The sequence below is a fragment of the Dasypus novemcinctus genome, chromosome 14 (assembly GCF_030445035.2).
Source record: "Dasypus novemcinctus isolate mDasNov1 chromosome 14, mDasNov1.1.hap2, whole genome shotgun sequence".
In the NCBI taxonomy this organism is placed as follows: domain Eukaryota; kingdom Metazoa; phylum Chordata; class Mammalia; order Cingulata; family Dasypodidae; genus Dasypus; species Dasypus novemcinctus.
In genome coordinates this window covers 101527542-101552225 of record NC_080686.1, presented here as the reverse complement: position 1 = coordinate 101552225, position 24684 = coordinate 101527542, and the positions used below count along the sequence as shown (strand labels likewise).

Genomic DNA, 24684 nt, shown 5'->3' with positions numbered 1-24684 from the left:
GTACTTGGTCCCTTGTTCCACTTTCGAATGAAGTTCAATCTTTCTCTACCTGGCTGAACATAACAATAAGATAAATTGGGAGCCTGGGTCATTAGAGATCTTGTTCTTTAGCTCATATTTATATCACCCTTGTTCTGAAAATTGGAATGGGTAAGGAGCTCTTTGGAAGGATCTTGAAACTCAACTTTAAGTGAACTCTAATATTAAACTAAGAATCAGAGAGATGGAAGAACTTCTCCAAGGCCTCACTGGTGAGGAGCAGCAAAACTTTGTGTAACATTCTACTTATGATAGTGCCATAGGGAGTGGGATATGTGAGGCTTCCTGCGTACCCTCTTCTGGAAAGCCCTATTTCTTCTCCCTGCTGGGGCCAATGCATTGACTTCTGGCTCAGTGCATTGCCTAACAGGATGCTCAACCAACAGGTCTGTTGTAGAGAATACATTCTAGATGAGGATGATGATGGTGGGGGTGGTCTTGATTAGGAGGACAAAGCTGACATGGAGGAGGAGGATGGTAGCCAGCACAAGCATATCACAGTGCATGGGCTAGGCACCATTCTAGGTACTTAACATATATTGCCCTTGTAGATCATCACAGCTGTCTGCAGAGTAGGTGCCATCGTTTTTCTCATTTACAAATGGGGAAACTGACTAAGAGGACACCTCAGGAACTTGTACAAGATGACACAGTTGCTATGGTAGAGCCAGGATTTGAACCCAGGCAGTCAGGCTTCAGAGCCCATGATTTCATCTTACATTCTACAATTAAATGTGCCTTGATGTATGTGTACCTAGAATTGCTGGTGATTTTGTTCCTCTAAACAACTTGAGATTACAGAGTGCAGGTGTTTCTTAGATCTTTAAAGGAAGAGCTGGTGGACTCCTTCACCAAACTCTGGATTCTGCCTCCTTCATTTGGTTTGTGTTCACCCGTTTGTGCCAGGTCTGTTCATCCTGGCATACTTAACTGATGGGGATGCCAGATCCACATCTTGTCCCTATACAGCCCTTTTTTTTAAAAAGGATTTTATTTATTTATTTATTTGTTTGTTTATTTATTTATTTAATTAATTTATTTCTCTCCCCTTCCCCCCCAGTTGTGTCCATTCACTCTGTGTTCTTCTGTGTCTGCTTGTATTCTTGTCAGTGGCACCAGGAATCTGTGTTTCTTTTTGTTGCGCCATCTTGCTGCATCAGCTCCCCGTGTATGCGGCACCACTCCTGAGCAGACTGCACTTTTTTTGTGCTAGGTGGCTCTCCTTATGGGGCGCACTCCTGGCGCATGGGGCTCCCCTATATGGGGGCACTCCTGTGCGGGGGACACCCCTGCATGGCATGGCACTCCTTGCGCGGATCAGCACTGCGCATGGGCCAGCCCACCACATGGGTCAGGAGACCCTGGGTTTGGACCCTGGACCTCCCATATGGTAGGTGGGTGCTCTATTTGTTGAGCCAAATCCACTCCCCCCCATGCAGTCTTTTATCCAGCCACTGTCTGAGTCATCTTAAAATCTTCCCAGACCTTGTCATGCCATTCCATTAAAAAAAGCCTTTCTTTGTAACTCTCAGAAAATAAAATAAACCCCTAGCTTAACACAGAAATCTCTGTGGACTCTGACCCTCCCTGTTACCATCTGCTGCTCTTTCCCTTCACATGCACTCTGATTCCATTACATCAGTTCACTCCCATTTCAGGGGCACAGGCTGTTTCAACCCACCATGCCTTCACTGATGCCAGGCCTGCATTCCCTGAGCTCTCTCTTCCCTGCTTTGACCTCGGTGCTTCCAAAGTTCAATATCTACACAGTGCCCTCCCCATTTTTACCTTATCCATGTGTTGTGGTTTCAAGATTTTTATTTAAATATGTGCAGTTTTTGAACATCTATCTAAAAGAGAAACTTTAAACCACTACAATAAATAAAATATCAGGAAATTTGTGGCACTCCAATGGTGAGACCAGAAAATAAGTACCAATGAAAAGAAAATATTTTTACTAATGTTTGACTAGTCCTGTTGTCCAAAGACTCTGAGCTTGAGATGCTCTCTTGTTCAAAAAAGAATAAGCTATTAAAGACATGCTAATTTTTGGTTGGAACTCACATTCAGAACTCTGTCACTCATCAACTCAAAGTATTCCTAACACGGGATCTGTGAACAACTTCACCTCATGCTTGCAAAACCAGCATGCACTGCCCACTTAGGTAACACTAAATTAAATGAGACAAGTCTCTCAATCCCTCTCTTGGAAAAAAGAGGCTTTAATTTCCCCCCCACCCCCTCCCCTATCATTTTTATCATGCATGTGAGAGAAGGAGACTGTTCTAAAGGTGGAGAAGCTTTACCAGTATTTGCATTATTTCAGAAACCTCAGCTGTTGATTACCAAAAAGAACAGGTGGGGGAGGGTGCAGGGAGCCCAGGGAATACAGAAGAGGTGGGGGGAAGCCCCATGTATCAGCTTTTATATGATTAATTAAGGGGCTGGGGTGGGGGCTTTCTGTGATCTTTTCAGGGAACAGTGCAGATCTCAGGCTGGTAAAGACCTTCATAGAACTGGGGCTCCCTGGAGGAAAACTGGACTTCCTAATGTCGGAAAAGAATCAGGTATGACAACCAAAACATCAAAACTGAAAGAATCTCCTTGAAGCATGACTTACACAAGGCTCCTGAAGGCAGCGTGATCATTTATGGACAAGCACAGATCCAAGGGGACCTTCCCCAGAGAATACCGGCCAGGCCCTTGGATAGCCTGGAGAGAAAAGACTTTTTGTTTTCTTACAGGAGGGTGGGGAAAGAGTAAGAACTGGGACCACATGAACTGGTTGCTTGGAGCCTGTGGACCTCACAGCATTAGGGTGGGTACAAGTTGAAGCCAACATGATTAGGGACTCCAAGGGGCCCCACTGAGGAAGAGAGGGCACGTAGGTAACTGATGGGTCTTGGCCATGACCCCCTTCCAGACAGAGGTGCTATGTGGAGTCTTTGCAATTTCAAGTAAATGGAACCTGTAGCCTTAATGAAGTGCCCAAGCAGATGAGAATGTAGGCAATCCGTGATCACCAAGGGATGGGTGTTGTAACCTCTTTTATCCCACCATGAAACTTGAGATGAATGGGTCCTAAGTAGTAGGGACCAGGACTGCTTATAACTAAAGGATCCCCGAAGCACTGAAAATGGGGATTGTACAGAGAATAAGTAACAAGCAACAGTAGAAGCTGGCATCTTGGTCCTTGACTGTTGCTGCTCAGTTCTATTGCCTTTCGTTTCATACCTTCTATATCTGAGCCTGTGTACTATGCATTGTACATGGGTATAAATGTGAGGAAGAGGAAGGAAAATCACTTGTTGAGCATCTATTCTGTGCTGGGTACTCTGTACTTGTTCTCTAATTTAATCTCTATAGCAATCCCACTAAGTGAACATTGATGACATTATCCTCTTCTTACAGAAGAGGGGACAGAGGCTTGGAGAGTTGTTCAGGGTTCCAATGTCAGTCTGTCCTAGAAAGGAGGGCATCATCCTGGCCTTTCAGGAAGATAATCCATGTACCCATCATCTGTAATATCTGGTCCGAAGATCCAAGTCAAAAAGGAGGGAGAGACACTGGATGCCCAGGACATTCTGAGGAGAAAGCAGGAGAGTGTTATGTCCAGGCCTTGCTGGAGTTGTGTTTTTGATTTGTCCCAGGGAGGTTTTCTCTGTAGGAAGATGAGTGTTCTCAGTCACACACACACACACACAAGATCTGGTCAGGGAAGCAGCCTCCTGACTCCTGGACGTGCATGTCCATCTTGGATGCAGCCCCCATTGTCATGGGTTTGGTCTGGGCACCACAGAACTTTAGAGCTGGGTCTTTACACAAGAAGTGTAACTGGTGGGGTTGGTCACACAGTAGTGAGTATGTTCCGTGACCTGTCATTACTTCTTGAGCACCATAAATCTCATAAGAAGGCAGATTCCTTTTTAAGCTCCCTAGTCACTGAGTTCCTTTTATGTTATAGACTGTTTTGAACCCCCTCACTTCTAGGGGATCTGCTGATGGCCAATTCAAGCCTCATAGTCCCTTCCATTGATTTAATAATCAATACATTAAATTAACAACCCTCAGATGAGGAAGTGGGCACAGACGCCTAGAGGGTAAAAATGACAGCAGTGTGTGTCTCAGGGGCTTTATGGGTGTTTCAAGTGGGACAAGGAGTAGATTATATCACCCCCCTTTTAAAGACAAGGTGACTTTGTTCAAATGGGCAAGCAATGGGCCTATGCCTACAGATCCCTTAAGGAGACGAGTTGCTCTTCCAACACAGTTCATTCCTACTCCTTGGGGATCGAGAAACAGACCAATGTGTCCCATCCTCCTTGTGTCTCAAAGCCCTTTGGATGGCAGAGCACAGTGAGTCCTAAGGGCACTCTCTTTATCCCCCCCACCCCCACCCACACACACTCAAGTTCTCCTCATCACCTTGAAGAAGTCCCCAAGATCCCTTGGAGCCTGGAACAGCCTGTAGCACTGTAGGATGGCTCCCCTTAGGAAGACTTTCTGTTTTTTAATGTTGACCCAACGTATACCTCCTTGTGGTGCCCTTCCAAGCCCATGTTTGAAGTTACAGGACCAACCTGGTTTCTCTGTACCTGCTGTGTAAATGTTCAAAGGCATTAGTTACTTTTCCACTCACCTTTTTATGCTCCCACTTTTGGTCATCCTTCTGGAGACACAGATGCCTTTGTGATCTTTTCCCAAAGCTGGTGTCTGCCCTCCAGAATGACCTTGTGGCAGAGTCTAAAGGGTCTGCCCTGGGAGGAAAGGGCAGGGGCTTTGTCATCAGGCAGGTGCGCTCCATATCTTGGCTGGCTCAGGACCTGCATGGCTGGGTGAACTTGGCCAAGGGCTCCACCTCCTCTGTGAGATCAGTACCAGGGGCAACGCATGAGGCGCCCGACATGGGATGTGGCAGCAGGTGCCCCACTCATGCCTGCTTCTCTGGATCCTCCACCTGCCCCTGTAGCTTCCCAATCACCCTCCCAACTGAGGATATCTCCAGCACGCCCACGTTTCTTCATGGCAGCCCAACCTGTGCATCATTTCTCCTGATGTCGAATCCCAACCTCGAACCCAAACATCACCCTTAAGCACGCTGAGAATGAGCTTTGTCGTTCAATGGACTTGGCTCTGACCCACCCCTCACCCTTTTCCTCTCCTTTCCAGATGGACACATTTGCCGATTTTGATACCATGACGGATCGGTTATTGGATGAAATAATTCAACACATTCAGTTGTACAACCTCTCCATATCCCGAATCAGGTAAAAGGAAACCACAGGTAGTGAATGCAGGGGGAAGAGAGGTAACTTTTTTGAGTGCTTTCTGTATACAAGTTCAGAATGAAGCCTTTTGTATATCACTAGGGAATGGTAACTTGTGGCATTAAATGGAATAGGTTGCCTTCAGAGCAGCAGTGAATGCTGGGACTCATGGGATTGACACCCAGATCAGTCATAGATTGCAAGTTTTTTAACTCACAGAGAAGAAGTTCTGTTTCTTCGTCTATTAAATGGCACAAGCACTGAGGTAATATGTGAAAGAGCTGAATAAATTACTTGTCTAATAAGACATTTTTCAATCAGTGCTACTTTTGTCTTTCTAGTGTAACACATAGCTTGTTTTAAACAGTCAAGTGACAAAGGTGATAACAAATAGTTTCATCTCTTGACACATGCAATCTACATTGCCTGGTGCTAAGCTTTGACACATCATCCCATTCAGTCCTTAAAGATAAAAAACAAACGCACCATACACACACAAATGAACCTGAGGCTTATACAGGTTACATAAAAATAAAAGACACCAGACAGACAATGCAGTTTCATAGACTAGCATGCCCTCCTTTTCTTTGCCCATTTTATGCTCATCAGGACAGGCACACCTCTCCTATAACATGGGCACAATCAATAATTATTCAATTTTGTTTTATTTTATTTTTTAAATTTTATTTATTCATTTTTTAAAAAAATATTACATTAAAAAAATATGAAATCCCCATTCACCTCCACCTCCCCCACCCCACCACTCCCCCCACAGCAACACTCTCCCCCATCATCATGACACATCCATTGCATCTGGTGAGTACATCTCTGAGCATCGCTGCACCCCATGGTCTATGGTCCACACCATAGCCCACACTCTCCCACGTTCCATCCAGTGGGCCATGGAGGACATAGAATGTCCGGCAATTGTCCCTGCAGCACCACTCAGGACAACTCCAAGTCCCAAAAATGCCTCCACATCTCATCTCTTCCTCCCATTCCCCGCACCCAGCAGCCACCATGGCCACTTTTTCCACACCAATGCCCCATTTTCTCGATTATTAACCACGATAGTTCATGAATAGAATATCAGTAAGTCCACTCTAATCCTTACTGTATTCCTCCTTCCTGTGGACCTTGGCTTCATTGTGTCCATTCCACATCTATGTCAAGAGGGGGCTTAGATTCCACATGGATATTGAATGCAATCCTCCTGCTTTCAGTTGTAGGCACTCTAGGCTCCATTGTGTGGTGGTTGACCTTCTTCAACTCCATGTTAGCTGAGTGGGGTAAGTCCAGTAAATCAGAGTGTAGGAGCTGAAGTCTGTTAAGGCTCAGGGCCTGGCTATCATATTGTCAATCCAGAGATTCAAATCCCCTAGATGTATCTTAAACCCCAGCTCCAAATACAATTCCAGTAAAGTAGCATGAAAGGCTTGTGAAATGAGATCACATCTGAGTCCAGCTCCATTACGCAGAAACACAGCTCCAAAGAAGGGCCAACAGACATGGCAGTGAACTCCATCTGCCATGACCATAGAACCTGTGGGTCTCTTTAGCCCTCAAAAGAACCAATACCTGGGGTTGTATCTACTTTATCTGTCTCTGGGACCTTGCTCAGGTGTGCATAAGGGCAATCCTTCTGACAACCTCCAGACTCTTTTTTAGAGACTCATAGCCATATAAACTCATTTGTCCTTTCCATTTCCCCCTTACTTTAGGTCAAACAGCATTTTTAACTCCTGTTATTATATGTAGACAGGGATATTCTGTTGGTCCATGTTGAACCTTTAATTCAAGGTCATTTTCTAGTTACATCATCAGCTTGTACTTGGTAGTGATCCCTCGGTGCCAGGGAGGCTTATCCCCGGGTATCATGTCCCACGCTGGTGGGAATGCATTGCATTTACTTGCTGAGTTTGGCTTTGAGACTGGCCACATTTGAGTAACACGGAGGCTGTCAGGAGGGAACCCTAAGGCACAGTGCTGCTCTAGGCCTTGTTCTTATTTCAGGTGTATAGGCTCACAAGCAGTCATTAGCATCAGGGGGGTCACTGTTGCACCCTCATTCCTTCCTGGTCCTTGCCGTTGCACCTGGGGGACTGCCACTGCTCCCCTAGGGACCATGACAGAGCCCTCCCCCCCCCTGGCCAGGAACCCAGTACCCCCCCCCCCAGCGGTTGTTTTTAATTGTTTCCACTATGAGTATATCCAAACATTTCCATGCACCCTGGACACATGCCCTGTGTAACTCCCTGTCAACCATATGTCCCCTGTCAATAAGATCCCATACCAGTATTCCTCCGCTGCCATTGTTGAATCACTCTGTGATCCAAAACTTCCTAACAGTGAAGCCCAATATAATGTCAGGTTCCCTTAATAGTAAAATGGAATATAGGGATGAGTTTAAAGGTTAGATATAGAATATATATTGATTTGGAAAAATTCTGCATCCTATCTTTTTCTTTTCTTTTTTCCCTAATTATTGAGCTTCTCTTCACAAGAGCCTTAGATCACAGTAATTCATATATACAATATACAGTAGTCCCACATATCCATTATAGAACCTTTTCCCTTCCACAGAGATAACCTTTTAACTTATTCATATCATATTTACTGGAACCGATGTACAGATATTGAGACAATAGCTTTCAAACAAGGTAACATTTGTGTTTACATTGTGGTTTATACTCTAGGCTATACAGTTTTCTAAATTTTTTAGTTATCCTATGTTTTACATTATGGTTTACATTATTAGTCTGTTGTCCCCTATATGTTTTTGGTGTAATATTACACGTTTTATATCCATCCCTTGTATACTCTTGTGAAACTCTTCCCTTGCCCTCACATTTACTCTGGTTCCATCTATTCAATATCTATTTCCCCTCCCCTTGGGGCCCACAGTGACAGTCAATCTTCATTTCCTGAGGAGCCATGTTCAATTTTAAAATAACGAGGTGTTGAACCCATACATTTGTGAATGGTAGTGAGGCTGGAGCAGGGCTCGTAGGAGGGCTGGCACACTGCAGTGCCGAGGGCAGGCTGCTCAATTAATACTTGATCGATGCTGGGCTGGATGAATGAAGATGGAAGGCGGGCAGGAGGCAGGGTAGAAAGGGCCTCGTGAGCCAGGCTGAGGAGGTGGGATTTTGTGCTGCTACCGAGCGGAGCAGTTCAATGCTCAGATGTTAGGTTTGGGAAAGGACCCTCGGGGACTGCGCAAGAGGCCTGGGTGCTGGGGGGAAGCTGCCGCTGTGATTCACCCTGGGTAGGGTGCCCACTCTTCTCCACCAGCCATGCTGGGGTCAGGAAGAGCCTGTCCGGGCTTAGCAGGACTGAGCCTGGAGACCTGCTGAGGATGAACCAGAGGTCCCCATTCCCTTCAGCTCCCCTGAACCCGGCAGGAGGCGGAGGGCCGCCGGCCCTGTGGTGCTCTCAGACGATGGCTCTGCACCTGCCGCACGCTCACCATGCCCTTTCTGTCCCGGCGCAGCTTCATCGGCCACTCCCTTGGCAACATCATCATCCGCTCCGTCCTGACGAGGCCCCGGTTTCGGTATTACCTCAACAAGCTCCACACCTTCCTGTCGCTCTCCGGACCTCACCTGGGCACCCTGTACAACAACAGCACCCTGGTCAGCACAGGTGAGTACAGGTGAGGCTGCGCCCCGAGTCCTAAGGCCTCAGCCTTCCTTCCAGGTGGAGGGTCTTCTTGGTGGATCCTGGGGCTTTGGAACTTCGAGGCGCCCGGGGTTGAGATGGCCCCAGACCCCCAGGGAGGAGAGACCTTGTGCGAATCATCTCATACCTGGCATATTTGAGATTCCTTACTTACACCATGGAATTGCGTGTGCTTGTATGTGCGTGCGTATATATGGTTTACAGTGTGCCTGAGAGTATACATATGTGCATGTCTGTATGTGATATGCATTTATCAGCGTACGTGGGGTGTGTGTCTGTGACAGAATGGTTGAGGATTAAACAAGAACAGGACAGAAAAAGTTAACATTTATGGAAGGCCACATAGGGCCCAACTGCGTATTGCTTGCAGGACTATGATGACACAGACTCTAGCTCTGAAGTTCTCACAGAGTCATCTGGGTTGTAAGGGATGGGCCTTGTGGAGGACGAGAAGGCAAGGCTCGATGTGCCTTGGAAGCTGAGCAGAATTTCCAGGACAGCAAGGGGTGGGAAGCATTTCCTGTGCAGACGAAATAGTCCATCCCATGTCATCAATCAGCTACCTGCAGGCAGTTCCTGGTGATGAAACTGGAACCGCTGAGTGTCCTGGTCGAGCTGGAGATGAGGACGGTGACGAAGCTCTCAGCAGGAGCCAAGTCATGCGGAGCCTTGCATGATGTAATGGGCCTTAGACTCGCCCTGTAGACCGTGCCCAGGCTACTAATGGATTTTTAACTGAGGGAGGGACATGACTTGAGGTAGGGCAGCCCAAGTAGGCCCTCAGTTCGTGCATAATAATAGAGTCTATCAACTCAGACTTCTGTGGTCCTCAGTTGCTGGAATCCATATCACATTCACTGCTCCTCACCTCTAAAAAGCCCCCCTCCCCTCTCCCAAGCCTCTGCTAGTACCCTCTTTACTTGTCCTATGCTCAGAGCAAATGGGCTGATGGCTTGCCACCCATGAGGCAGGTCAGATTTGTTTGTTTGCTTTTATGTTATTTTAAGGCCATTATTTCTGAACATGAGTTATTTGACGTCCTGGTACCTAACAAATGCCAAGTCCTTTTCTGCTGTTCTGCTACCTTGTCTTTCTTCACAAACCAAGGAAGCCATCTCAGGGCAAAAACAAATGATTTAATCCACATTTAATTTTTTTTTCCCCCACAGTTAAAAAGTCATCCTGCAATATTACAGAAAGTTAAAAATAAGATATTTTCAATAATTCTTCTAATCTAGTACATCTGTGGTGATTTCATGTCATCCGTTTTACTTCTTTGCATATGTACATATTTGTACTGTACTATTTATACATACTGTGTCTTCTTTATTTCCTTACATTTTCATCAAATTGTGGCATGGCATTCATCGTTATCAGTTCCTGTCTGCGTCACCAAGCTGAGTGCATAGACTCCGAAATGAAACATTTATTCTAGTTTTTCAGTATCCTAAATGTACCTGTATGGAGCAACCATATATACTTGAATATAGGATTGTTCCCTTAGGCTAGACTTCCAGAAGAGGACTGCATGGAATGAAGGGTATGGATAGTTTCATGTCTCCCACCACTTGATGCCAGATCGTTTTAAGGATGATGTGCCAGGCCTGCCACCAGCACATGACAAAGCAGGTTTCCCTCTAACTTCCCCAGGATTTGCTAAAAAATACCGCCTTTTATTTTATGTTAACCAAAAGCACAGCAGTTTAATAATGATTTCTCCCCAACTCTAGCTCAATCTTTTAATTTTTTATTTTTTGTCTTCCCAGGCCTGTGGCTCATGCAGAAGTTGAAGAAATCTGGGTCCCTTTTGCAGCTGACCTTCAGGGATAATGCTGATTTGCGCAAATGTTTCCTCTATCAACTAAGCCAAAAAACAGGTGGGTGGCTCGCTCCGCAGTACCCCGATTCCTGGGACATGAACCGGCTTTAAGGCTGTGTTTGACCCACTTTGTGGAAGGGTGTTCTGCAGGAGGTACCCCATGACAGTACCTTCTTCTCATCGGGAGGCCCAGCAGCTACCAGGTTCTCAGCTTCCTTTGACCCCTCTCCTACCTGGGAGGAAGGCCAAGGTGTGTGTAGGGTGGCATCCCAAAACACAGAAGCTGTAGCCCCTTCTTCTCACTGATTCTCCCATGTTCGAATCACTTAGGTCCTATGTCTGAGTGCCAACCCCCAGCTCTTCCGCCCTGGGCAGGTTCCTCTTTCTGCCCCAGGGGGGCACGACTTGGCCCACACACGTGGACGGGGTTAGGAGGCGTCAATCATGCTCGGGCAGTCTGGGTCATCCCAGGCCTCAGCTGCACCTGCTGAGTTAGAGACCAGACCACAGGCCTAAGAATGAGCACAGTGGCCCTTGGTTTAGGAAGTGTCTAGGAAAGGCACAAAGGGCCGGCCAACTGGACGAACAGGCTGTCCTGCTTGCTTCCCGGTGTCCATCATTCTATAAATGCTGACCCTGTGGTTATCTCAGCACCTCCTTGGATGTGAATTCAGACTTGGCCCTGGGCTGCTGTGTAACCCTGAGCATGTTCCTTGGCCATTCTGCATCTATGTCAAGGCCAGCAACCAGGGTCAGCCCCTGGGGGGGGGGAGGTGGCGAGGGAGGCAGGATTGGACAGAGGACAAAGTTGGACTACTATGAGGTCACCAAAAAGGTCTCCGTGAATCCCACCCAGGGGGAGCGCAGGGGCTGGGTGCCCCCAGAGAATTACCCTGAATTAGGGCAAGGGGCTGGCCTTTCAGGTCCCTCCTGATGGACCAGTCATTGATGCAGGCCACCCCAAAGGGATGAGGGGACTCGTCAGGGGAGCATCCCCTGCAGGGACACTGAGCCAAGAGCTGGCAGCCGCCCACGTACCCAGGCACTGGGGGAGGAAAAAGAGGGCTCGATTCAGGTGGGGACCTGGGTAGCACGTGGCAGTGCCTGGAGATGGGTGCTGGGAGCTGAGGACAGGAGGGATGTGCTAGGATGTCCAATTCAGAAGCTCTCTGTCTGCAGAGTGGGGGTGGACTGCAGGAAGGCCAGGCTAGGGCAGGGAGGCAAGCGCCAGGGAAGTTTTCCTAAAGCGGAAAGAGGAGCAGAATTCCCAGATCTATTCCCCTAAGGACTCCTTCATGTTTCCTGTCCTAGCCCTCAAGGGTTTGCTTGTCACTCCATCGCTGCTTGCTGTCCCTGCTCCGGGTGGCTTGCTTTGTGAGTCTGTAGCTTCTTTATCTGATAGGAACCAAGAGCGCTTCCCTCGATGAGCAAGAGCCGCTGTGCAGCGAACTCTTTCCAGCCTCCCACAGGCACCCGCGGTGCCCTCGACGGTCCTCGTGTCAAATCTCAGAGCACAGGGGCCTTAGGCCAGGGCCTGCCCCGTGTGTCTGCTGGTTCCTTGTTGTTGCTGTCTGGGGCAAGGCTGTAAAGTGTGTGTGAGTCAAAACTACCGGAATCCAAAGAACCCATGCGACTTCTTGTTACAGGGCTGCAGTATTTTAAAAACGTCGTGCTGGTTGCTTCCCCCCAAGACCGCTACGTGCCATTTCATTCAGCCAGGATCGAAATGTGTAAAACTGCCCTCAAAGACAGATATGCAGGTAAGCCCCATGTCTTAGGGCCTTTCTGATTTAAAAAGCAAAAGTCAATTCACGAACAGGAGTATGACTCTGAGGGACATCTAGGCAAATGGTAACACAGGGTTGCATTTAGTCCTGCAGCTGAGCCACAGGAGAGTTGCAGCTTGATGGTGTGGGTGTCTATAAACTGATATGTGCCAGGCACTGAAATAGATTCTGGGATGTAGAGTGGAGAGAGACAGGCCGTGCACTAAAGAGGCTCATCGTCTGTCTGGGGAGCAAGACAAGTCACAGCAGCAAGCGTAAAATGTGGTAAGTCAGGAATAAAAGAGTGTGGAAAAGGGAAGCGGCTGTGGCTCAATCGACTGGACTCCTGTCTACCATGTGGAAGAGCCTGAGTTCGCGTCCTGGGGCCTCCTTGTGAAGGCAAGCTGGCCTGCACCTGCAGAGAGCTGATGCAGCAAGATGATGCAACAAAGGGAGACAAGCATACACAGAAGAATGTGCAAGGGGGTGGGGATAAATAATAAAAAAGGAGTGTGGGATGCGTTAGGGTAGTGTCCACGTGGAATAGGACATAGGGCAGAGATAGGCAAGGATCTGTGGAGATGACATCTGAGTTGGGTTCTAAAGGTTGGCTAGGAGTTTTCCAGACAATCAGGACAGGGAACTAGGCTGGCATTTTGATTTGGCTTGATATATTAGTTTATTTCTAGGTCTGGAATTTTGATAATTTTAAGGAACAAGTATTGTATTATAAGGCACTAAAAATAGTCTGCCAAAGATTTGATGAGTATATTCAAAATTTCTATCAGGACACAGGAGATGCTACAGGAATTTGATGACACATTATTTAAAAATTAATTGTACTACATAAAATAACATTGTCTTTTTTACCATCTAGTATATGTACTGAAAAAATCCTAGTGCACATTACAGAATTTTTAAAAAAGATTTATTTATTTATTTATTTCTCCCCCCTCCCCCCCCACCCCGGTTGTCTGTTCCCTGTATCTATTTGCTGCGTCTTGTTTCTTTGTCCCTTTCTGTTGTTATCAGCAGCACAGGAATCTGTGTCTTTTTTTGTTGCGTCATCTTGTTGCATCAGCTCTCTGTGTGGGTGGTGCCATTCTTAGGCAGGCTGTACTTTCTTTCGCGCTAGGCGGCTTTCCTTACGGGGCACACTCCTTGCGTGTGGGGCTCCTCTACGCGGGGGGCACCCCTGCGTGGCAGGGCACTCCTTGCGTGCATCAGCACTGCGCATGGGCCAGCTGCACACAGGTCAAGGAGGCCCAGGGTTTGAACCGCGGACCTCCCATGTGGTAGGCGGATGCCCTAAACACTGGGCCAAGTCCGTTTCCCACAATATTTTTTTCTGATTGAAAAGTTCTCAATTATAGAGCATGTGGATAAGGCAGTAGTTATAATCCTTTTTAACTTTACCTCAAGAGATTCTACCTCTACTACTATTAGTTTTTGTATTTTTCTTTCGTGTTTTTCTTATTTATAATTTTGTATCTTTTTATTTAGTCTGGTGTTATAATCATTTTCCCATGTTAATAAAATCACAAATGCAAATACATTTTAATAAGTATATACTATGTTATGGATATACTACAATTTAATTATTAATTCCCCTATTGTGGTACATATAGGTTGCTTAAGATTTTTAAAAATATTCAGTGAAAACCTTTGCCGGTATATATTTTTTAAAACATTATTTCATTAGTGTAGACTCCTAATAGTGGTATTATTATAAGTAAAACATGACTGAATTACTTCTGAGTAATGGTAGTTTAGAAGAAAAATATGAAGGAGTTAATGCTTTTGAAGTTTTTTTGTTTGTTTGTTTTTTTGTTTTTTGTTTTGCCATATTGTCTTCTGAACAGATTATACCACCTATGGCTATACCATTCAGGTATGTCAGCACTTGCTTATCTCATCCTGCTATGTCTGAGATTTAATACTATTTAAAGTTGTTTGCTAATTTTAACTTCAATTCTTTGACATGGTTGCTTTTCTTATATCTTTTGTGGCCATTTCTATTTTTTCTAATTGTCCCTAGGATATTTTTATGTTGAGATCTGTGATTATAAACAAAAAGTCATGACCCAGTTTTAAATTCAGATTTAAAAAGGAAAAAACAGAGTCATTACCTATAACTTTCTAACATTTTCCCTCCTATGGGCATTTATTAATTTCCCCTGCCTATTTTCTTATCTCCTACCTACAGAGCAATACTTTTGGTGGCATTTTAGCCATGGTAAAAGCTTAAGAAGAGGGGTCAGCAAACTATGGCCCACAAGCCAAAATTGACCCTCTCCCTGGTTTGTAATTAAAACATTATTGAAACACATTCTTGCCCACTTGTTTTACGTTGTGTATGGCTGCTTTCATGCAGCTAGAGTGGAATTGAGCAGTTGTGATAGAGACTACTTGGTCCACAGAGCCTGCCCCAATTACTGTCTGATTCTTGATAGGAAAAGCTTGCTGACCCCTTCTCTAGGATAGCAAAGATGTGCAGGGCCAGTGCTTTGTGATGTACCAGGCATCAATTGTGCACTTTGCTTACATCATCTCATGTAATCTTCACAAGCATTGGAGGAAACTGTTGTTATTCCCATTTTACGATGAGGAGATTGAGGCATACAAACATATATCAGTCAGAAAAAGGGGTGCTGATGCCAAGTACCAGTTTATAAAGGGTATTTATTTGGGGTAGAAGCTTACAGTTACCGGGACATAAAGCGTAACTTACTTCCCTCCCCAGCGTCTGTTGCCATGTGTTGGCACAAAATGGCTGCCAATGTCTGCAAGGTTCAGTCTTCCTCCTTCTCCCAAGGTTCTGTGGTCCCAGCTTCTTCCAATCTCAGTCACACGTTGGGGCAAGTTTTGTCTCTCCCCCAGGACTTCTTTCTCTCTGGGCTTAGCTGCTCTGCTCTCTCCACAAGGCCAGCTGTAAACTATCAGGCGAATGGCTCATCTCTCTTCCCAGGGCCTCTGCCTTGTCTAATGGGATCTTCTCTCTCTTCTCACGTATCTGTTTCTCTGTGTATTTACTTTCTGGGGCTCCAGTATTAAACTCCAACTAACTCCTCTGCCATGTCGTTTTCTCTGTGAGTCCCATACACCAAGGTGGGGAGGACTCAATGTCCTACTGATGTGGCCCAATCAAAGCCTTAATCATTATTTAATCAAGTAAAAGTGAAACCTCTGAATCCAATACAATCTAACATGCACAGAGGAACAGACTAATTAACAAACATAATCCAATATCTATTTTTGGAATTTATAAACAATGTCAAACTGCTACAAGAGGACACAGAGCTTGGAAGCTCTGGAGCTGAGCTCTAATCCAGGCAGACTAGCTCCCAGCTCCAATTGCCAGCACTTCGGTGCCTCAATGACTTTACTTTTGAAACAAGTAGTACAGAATTATAGTTGATTACAATGAGGGCTTTTGTGATTCTTTGATTACTCCATTGTGAAGGAGTTCATGCTTTTTCCCAAACTTGCTATTCTTTAAAGGATATTAACATATTATTTAAAGTGACTAATGATCCTATCCGTCATCTTGAAAGAAAACAGCAACCTTTCTTTTTCTAAGTTCATATTTTCTGTTCCATGTTTAAATGGACAGCCAAGAAATATGATTTAGTTTGTGAATTTATTTAAATATACAGGAAAATTTGTTATGGACTTGACATTATATGTGATTATTGCCTTTGTTTTGTTTTCCCTTAAAGATGTACCAATGTCTCTTTTTCACAAATTTTAAAATAAAATTCTTCCCAACCTTCTTTCTGTCAGTGCCGCCTCCCAAATTACCCACTACATTTTCATGTAGATAATTTGTCTCTACCCTGAAAAGTCAGTCAAGATGAAAAGAGTGCTTTATTTGAGAAAAAATAAGGGTATGGCTTATGTAAAAAACATTCCAGAGGATTTATTCAAGGGCTTATTGAATCAATAACATTTTCAGCAGAAAATGAGCTGATTGAGAAATCACTACATTTTGAATGGCTTTTGTTTTTTCTTTTTTTCAATCAATGACCTTCTATATAATGTTCATTTACTACTTACATATAATGGTCTTTTTTGTTTATACAATTTTAACACATTTGGACATTGGTATAACAGCAATGTCCATTTATTGGGAAAGTTCATGCATTCTTTGTGTCATTATACTGTATTCATGTGCATCATTTTAAAGGGGCAAGAAACTTTTACCCAGCCTATGAAGCATGGTTTACTTAACCATTCCTTTTTTTTTCTTTTTTTTAAAAAGATTTGTTTATTTATTTATTTCTCTCCCCTTCCCCCCCCCCCCCCCCCGGTTGTCTGTTCTCTGTGTCTATTTGCTGTGTGTTCTTCTTTGTCCGCTTCTGTTGTTGTCACCGGCACGGGAATCTGTGTCTCCTTTTGTTGCGTCATCTTGTTGTGTCAGCTCTCCGTGTGTTTGGCACCATTCCTGGGCAGGCTGCACTTTTTTTTGTGCTGGGCAGCTCTGCTTACAGGGTGCACTCCTTGCACGTGGGGCTCCCCTATGCGGGGGCCACCCCTGTGTGGGGCGGCACTCCTTCTGCGCATCAGCACTGCACGTGGGCCAGCTCCACACGGGTCGAGGAGACCCAGGGTTTGAACAGCGGGCCTCCCATGTGGTAGACGGACGCCCTAACCACTGGGCCAAGTCTGCAGCCCACTTAACCATTCCTTGATGCTGAATTTTTGCTAGCTTCTGTATCCCCTTCTTAAAAATAGCACTTTGTGCACGAAACTTGTATGGTGTGACAATCAAATATCCTTCTCCATATCCACTCTTCTAAAGCATCACTGGGCTCTTGAGAAGGACTATGTCGATTATTTTAACCCTAAGGTCTTTTCAGCCCCATTAACATGGCTAAGGTAGAGATTTCCACAACCCAAACCCTATGTAACTCAGTTTTACATTTTTAACTCCCTCCACCTCAAGGATCCTTCCAAGACTCGAGGAGGACGGGAAAAAATGGGAAAATGTTCTTGGAATTGCTGTGAGTCCTTTTGCCCTTCCTGGCCCAGGAAAGCACAACTCCAGTGGGTCAACCCTGCTGGTTACTTGGGTGGAAGGAAAATAGTACGTGGTGTGGAGAAGCTTCCAGAGTGAAGGGTGAACTGACAAAACTCAGAACGAGACTGTCCCTCTCACCATTCAAACTGGGAGTACCACACGAGACGTAAAACAGACCTGAGTATTTGGTGTGGGCCCCCAGCGGTGTAGCTAATAGCCACTCAGCATCTCCCCGGTAAGTCACAAGTGAAATACCCTAGCCCTCAGAGTCACCCCGGAAGGATTCTAAGCCATACACATATTTTCACCGGTGGTTTTGTAGAAAGAAAGAAGACAGGTCAGGTAGTTACAGAAATTCATTTTTTTCTCAATAATGCAATTTAGCTGCACCACTCTGAGGCTACTGCTACCTGGTGTCAAGATGTACTTGAGTCACTTTAAGGTGAAAACAGTCCATACTTCAAATTATAAAATTGAACCAACAAAAGACTGCATGCTCTCCTTCTCCCTGGATTTCCAGAAGACGGCAGTCCTGTGAAACACTATGAGGCTCGTACGAGGCGTGGAGCAGGAGGGTTCAGTTTCCACTTCTCATCGAGATGTGTCTCCAGCCTCAGTGGACCCCTGAAATAGAACTCAACTGCCTGCATGTCCTCACGTGCACCCCCTTCCTTCCCTGCCACTGGCTGAGAGGCACGGTCACCCACCCAGGGTGGCCTTGGCCTCTGTGCACACACATCACACACACACTTGCACGCGTATCATCCAGCCATCCACTGAGGCAACCGGACCCTGCCTCTGCCAGAGCTTCTAGAGCACAGGTCTGCAAAGCCACTCTCTGGAGCCTCTTTCCGACCCCCGGGCCTCTTCAAAGCTCCCCTGGATTCCTCAGTACTGCTGCGACCCTCTGGCTCCTCTGTCCCCTGTCACCTTTCTGAGACCTACGAGACTACAGCAGGAACTCCTTCAGCAGGGACCGACTCCGTGTCCACATGGTCAGGGCTCACATCCCAGTCCAGGAGACACTGGCAAGGCTGCCTGTGCCTGGGTCCCAGGGGCAGGGGAGCAGGGGAAGCAGGTTTCAAGGACACCCCAGACTTGAAGCGGGTCTCATCACTTCCTCTCCCACCCCACCACCAGGGCTGGGATGGAGGGGGGAAGAGGTCCACTAAGCCCCCAGGCCTGCTTCTCCATTATGTTTCTTCCCTTTCTGCAGTTTTGAGATGGAGTCAGAGAAAACAAATCTCAGTTTGGCTGAATCCCTTCTCATTTCACATTTCTTTTTGGTTGCATTTAATTTTGTGGTTGCTTTTGAGTTTAGAAATCAGATGTTCACCAGGTCTTTGTTTCCAAGTCTAGCACCACTGACCTTTCTCCAGTATATTGGGGAGCTCTGATTTAGTATCCAGGTCTGTGGGCACGAACTACAAGGAAAGGCATCAGTGAGTGCAGATTTGGGGAGTGAACCCACATGTCACCCACCTGCTACACACATGCACACTTACACACAGTCCCGTGCATGCATATATAGGCATACACACATGCACATGTATGTAAACATCAGCACACGTGCACAGATGCATGCACACACAACAAGCATTTGCAAAATCACTAGACAAAGAACACTTTGATTTTATTACTTGTTTGTTTCACAAGTATTGGGAAGAGTTTGGAGATCCATATATAACTTCTGCCCAGAGTATAGGAACTCACCACATATCCAGGGCGTTTCCCTACATTTCTCTAACTTACGACCTGACTTGGCATTCTCCTTCCCTCTTTGCAGGGCCAGTTTATGCAGAAATGATCAACAACCTCCTCAGCCCTCTGGCCGAAGCCAAGGACTGCACTTTAATCCGCCACAATGTGTTCCATGCCCTGCCCAACACTGCCAACACCCTCATCGGCCGAGCAGCTCACATCGCCGTGCTGGACTCAGAGCTCTTCCTGGAGAAGTTTTTCTTGGTGGCCGGACTCAACTACTTCAAATAGTGGTTTTGAGGGATCAGGCCTTGGGTAACTTGCCATAAATGTCTAAAACCAACTGAGCGCTTCATCGGAGACATGCTTTCAGAGCCCTCTGCCATATGAGTGGAGGGCTCCACCAAGGCATTGTAGGATGGAGGGGGGTGGGTCTGGGCCTGAGAGCTGTTTCCATTTGGGAGATTTGGGAATACTGAGCTCATAGGGGAAGGGGCAGCAAACCTGGCTCTAATTTGCCTAGCTTACTGACATCTCATTCAAGATGCTTTCTAGGGAAAAAGTCAGGAAAAAAGAGAGACAGAAGGCTTGCAGAAGGTTGGTGAACCCAACTGGTTAACCACCAGTGGCTCGCAGATGAGTGCTCCAATTTCACTAGATTTGTCCAAAATGTTACTTGCGCATAGCTTTATCGTTTTTGATTAAATCAAGTGCACACAAGCATTTCAGAACTCAGGTTAAACTCTGTGCAGAAGCTGAACATATTTGTGTAAATATAATCCTTAATAGATTCAAACGTGCCACTTGTACAAGGCAATGTGATGTCCATGCTCTCATTTTCTCCTAATGTTTGCTCCACAAGGGAAAAGGAATGCTTTATATTTATTTATAAAATGAATCCCAATTTTATTTCATAAGAGCAATGGGGAGGGGGGTGATTTAAGTTAAGGAAGTATAAAGACATTGGTATCGGGAAGTGCAAGTTTATTACAGACAAAAATGACTATAGGGAACAGGTTGGACAAATTGTCCCATCTATTTCCCCATACTTTTTCTATGCATAGTCCTGGTCCACAGATTATGTTTGTGCTTATTTAAATCTCTGTCTGCAGTAGGGAACATGGACTCAGACTAAACCTAGCAGAAGGGGGCACTGAGATTAATGCACGCATGTGTGAAGCTCCTGCTGATATACATCCAAAGAAATGCTGTGTTAGCATTTGATGCAATTGCAAAAAAAAAAAAAAAAAAAATTAAAACCATTAACATGGCCAGCTGCTTCTCCTCTCCATGGAAGGAGAAAGACATCTAAAAGGAGGACTGGCTGGATTTAAACCTCAGGGGAGCTCTAAGAAGGGTGCTGGTTATCTTCCAAAAGAAATGTCTTCTTGCCTTAGGAAAAAAAAGGGCTAGGAAAGGTCACCATAGATCAAAACCAAGGGACAACTGGAACAAAGGTGAGATCAGAGAATAGAACAACAGCCAGACCAAGGACTCAACTTAAACCATCATGGGTAAGTGACTTAGGGGGAAGTGTTGAAAATTACCAGGTGGAGACATTGGTTTCAGAGACTGTGGCTCCAGGAAGCCTAGAGAATGATGTAGTTGCGCTGAAGGAAATGTCAGCCTGGGCAGCAGGGATGGCTAACACAAGAGAACCCTCTTCTGGAAGACGTACAGATGTCTTCAAAATAAAATAAAATAAAAAATTAAAAGAAACAAACACACAGGAACAAGTCAAATGCTCTTTTATGACAGGTTGCCATGCAATGGATGTAGGGTCTCTCCGTGATTCTTTTCTGAAATTTTGTTACAGCCTAGTCTTAACACATACAGGTTCAGTAAGTCCTCTAGCCACTTTCCCACTGGGTTTTTTTGCAAGTTCCCAAGTTCGTGCTGGGTCTAGACTCTGGTTATGCAAGAGCAGTGCCACTGTTGCTCTATGACCTTGGAGGAATTTGTATTCTGCTAAGTACAACCCATTATGCTGTACTTCCTGGCCTAGACTGTGACCATGCTCAGTGCAGGACTATCAGTTTGTAGCAACTTCCCCTTAATAGGAGAGCACTACCCCTCTGATGAGCTCATTTCATTTTGTGTTTCCAATGCCCATTAGCGCCCTCTGTCATTCCCTGGTCATTTGCGAGACCATGTAACCAGCAGTCCTGGAACCACGATGAGTCCCATCAATGATCATCGTCCTTTCAAATAACCAGATGCCATTTTTAACTTCAATATGCTGTCTGGACATAGGGAGAACTAATGGCAATAAACGTCCAGCCGCATGGTGCACCTCTTTTTTATAGGGGTGCTCTGCTGTCTTTGTAATCCCACTCTGGCCACTGAGCATCTATTATAATTGTGTAGTAAGTGCATCTCTATATTGTAAATAAGATTGTCAAATGTTGTGTGTCATGCCTCATTTGAAAAGGCTTTTTTATGTCTCTTTCTATTGAAATATAAATATCTAATATATATAAATACATAAAATAAATATATACACATATAATGTAAAGCAGGGACATTCTATTATTGAATATAAAAATTATCAACAAAATGCCTGTCAAGATAATGGTCTAGTTATGTCTTCATTCTCAGCATAGTTTTTGTTTTTTGTTGCTGTTATTTGTTAAGGTTTCCAAAACCAGTTAGGAATAAACGTTACTAATACTGAGATTAATTGAAATTTGTTGCTCGTGAGCCAAATAAATCCAGAAAAGCAGATGTGAACCTAAGGTAACCTTGGAGCTAAATAAATACCTCAATGGCTGCCTGAAAGCAGTTGCGATGCTACAGACCTGGGGAGAAAGTTGGGAGAAAAAGTCCTCGATTGGTTTCTATAGTTTATAACTTTGTACTAAGCAACTATGATCTGTGTAAGAATGCACAAGCCCTGCTCTCAAAGAACTCAAGGAAGATTGGGGCTCATTATTTAATGTGGTATGAGTGCTCTGACAGAGGCCTCGGCAAGGTACAAAGTGGTCCTAGGAGAAGAGCAGACTGCATTGCTTGGGAAAAGCTGAGAAGCCTTGAAATCAAGACTTGGAAATAGAAATGAAACATTTGCCTCACACAGCCAGTCTACATCAAATGCATGCATTCATGTATTCAACAAGTATGTATTGGGCCTACTATGTGCCAGGGATGTGCTGTAAGATACAGTAGCTCACAGTCTAATCAGGGATATAGCTAATCCAGTGGGAAATTAGAGTAGGGGGCACCATGGTGGTGGTAGGGGTTCCATGGGTGCTCAGAGGAGGAGATGTGGGGTAGGAAGTGGTCAAGAAAGGCCTCCTGGGAGAACTGAGGTTGAAGTTGGGACCCAAGGATGAATGAGAATGGCCAGGTAAAGGGCATTTGGGGGAGGGGTCCTCTAGAGAGGGACCCGAATGAGCCTTAAGATGGCGGAGAGCACGGAACATTTGGTGAACTGGAAAGGCAGAGGGAGGATATGTTTGAATGACCAAAAATGAGGCATGAGAAGTCCTCAGAGGCATTTTTTTTCTCTTCTATCTGGGAGAAATTTCAGTTGTTAACATAGAAATGTAACCTCAGAAATGAGGGCCCTGCAAGCAACCAGATTTGTACTGTCTTCATTCTCCATCCAGGCTTGACTCTACAGGAGAGACTTGTCCCCTTCCGTGTTGTGAGGTGACTAGGGCCACATCCTTTATATCACTCATTTCTGAAATTTCCTTTTGAGGACCATGGTAGAGATGTCTGCTGGGCTCCTCTTATAGAGAAAATCTAGAGTGAATGACCTCCCATAAAAAAGGCCAAGTAGAGGGAGTGGGGTTGGGGAAAGTGATGATGATGATGAATGGAAGCCATCAAGTGAAATTCCTAAATTGGTATTTGAAGAGACCATTCTAACTGTTCTTGGATCATTCATTTATTACATGGAAAAGGCATGCATTTACTCCCACTCCTAAGTTTACAGTTGAGCAGTCTGTGGATTGTCAAGGGTGAGGGTAGTTGATCAAAACTACTATCCTTCATTCAAATATTTCCTGAGAAACCACCACATGCCAACATTGGTCATAAGGTTAAAAAAAAACCATCCCATCCTCATGGATTGTACACTCAAAGGAAAGGAGATGGTGAACAGAAAATTGCAAGCATGTTGAGTGTGCAAAGGTCAAGTTCAGAGTTGAACCAATGGGGGCACCAGCATAGTATGTTAATGGCAAAGAACCATCTAGAAATAATAGCATATAACCTGATTTATTTCTGTAAAGAGGAAAAATAATTAAGAGCAAGGGCATGACAAACATGTGCAGTTCCCCCCTCATTTGTGTAAGGTGTACATACCTCTCCTGGCAGCCCAAGCAAGTGGCCGCCGAATAAAAAGCCTGCTCTTAGATCTTTGCAAGGCCCCCCAAAATTTGCCTTTTTTTTTTTTTTTTTGCCATGTTGTTTGTTTTGGTTCAGAATGTGTAATAACCAGGGCATGCTGCATTCTGCTGCGCAAGTTGTGTATAAAAGAAGAGTGCCTGGGAATCAGCCCATAGAAGTACAGCTGTGTTTTCTTGCATAACTCTTGCAAGGTAGTCACCTCGACGTCACTGGGAGGATGGATGTCAGTCTTTCATTGATAGAGCACCCTATTCTAATATCAGGATCATTCTTTTCAATTCGTTCATTCATGCAATCATTCTTGTTTTACTTAGAATCTATTACATATTGAACACCGCGCTAGTCTATGGATTTATAAATAGAACTCACAAAATCCTATATACTATAAAGGTCTGGAAGAATAATAAAACATTTTGTTTTTAACTGTTAGTTTTTTATTTAAAATCATGGGATCCCAGAATTAAAAGAGGAACAATGGGTTGTTGAATCCAGAACCTGTCTGCTATTTCGTATCTTGAGTTATGCTCTTAAAACCTTCACTTGATGACTTGGGCCTCAGGGTATGGAAAAAGTAAGTGTCCCATGGAGATATTACTGACTGTAGAATATGCGTTTTGTTTTTTTAATTTAATTAAAGACATGCCACCATGAAGATTTTCAAAAACTTTAGGAGGCCATCCCAACTCTTTCTGTGTCTTTTCCTCCTTTACATTTAAAAAAAACGTTTTTCTTGACATTTTTTGCCTTTTTAACTTTATTATCAGTTGTACTTGGAAATTATGCATAATGCTAAGGATATTAGGGTAGAAGACATTATGGAAAATTTAGAAAAATTTAACACTTTCCAGCGCTTCTTTTTGTGTTGAATAGTATCAATGCATTTCAATTTCAGTGAAACAAACTAAGTCATTTTTTTAAACTTTTATTATTTTTTAAATATATTTTTTATTTTTTAGAAAAGATGCTTAGATTACATGTATGTTACATAAAAAATTTCCATATGTCCTGCTCCCTACCCCTCCCACATTTTCCCAC

The 24684-nt window shown here is 44.7% G+C and overlaps 1 protein-coding gene across 1 annotated transcript in view; it reads left to right on the top strand.

Annotated features, from left to right (window-relative positions):
* Positions 1-20016, top strand: part of FAM135B (family with sequence similarity 135 member B) — a 309804-nt gene extending 289788 nt beyond the window's left edge. Inside the window, exons 15-20 of the mRNA XM_058276084.2 lie at positions 2515-2606; positions 5209-5306; positions 8800-8951; positions 10754-10864; positions 12453-12566; positions 19379-20016. Coding sequence (XP_058132067.1) covers positions 2515-2606; positions 5209-5306; positions 8800-8951; positions 10754-10864; positions 12453-12566; positions 19379-19584 — 773 coding nt within the window. The 3' untranslated portion in view covers positions 19585-20016. The remainder of the gene's footprint in view (positions 1-2514; positions 2607-5208; positions 5307-8799; positions 8952-10753; positions 10865-12452; positions 12567-19378) is intronic.
* Positions 20017-24684: the final 4668 nt, after the last annotated feature.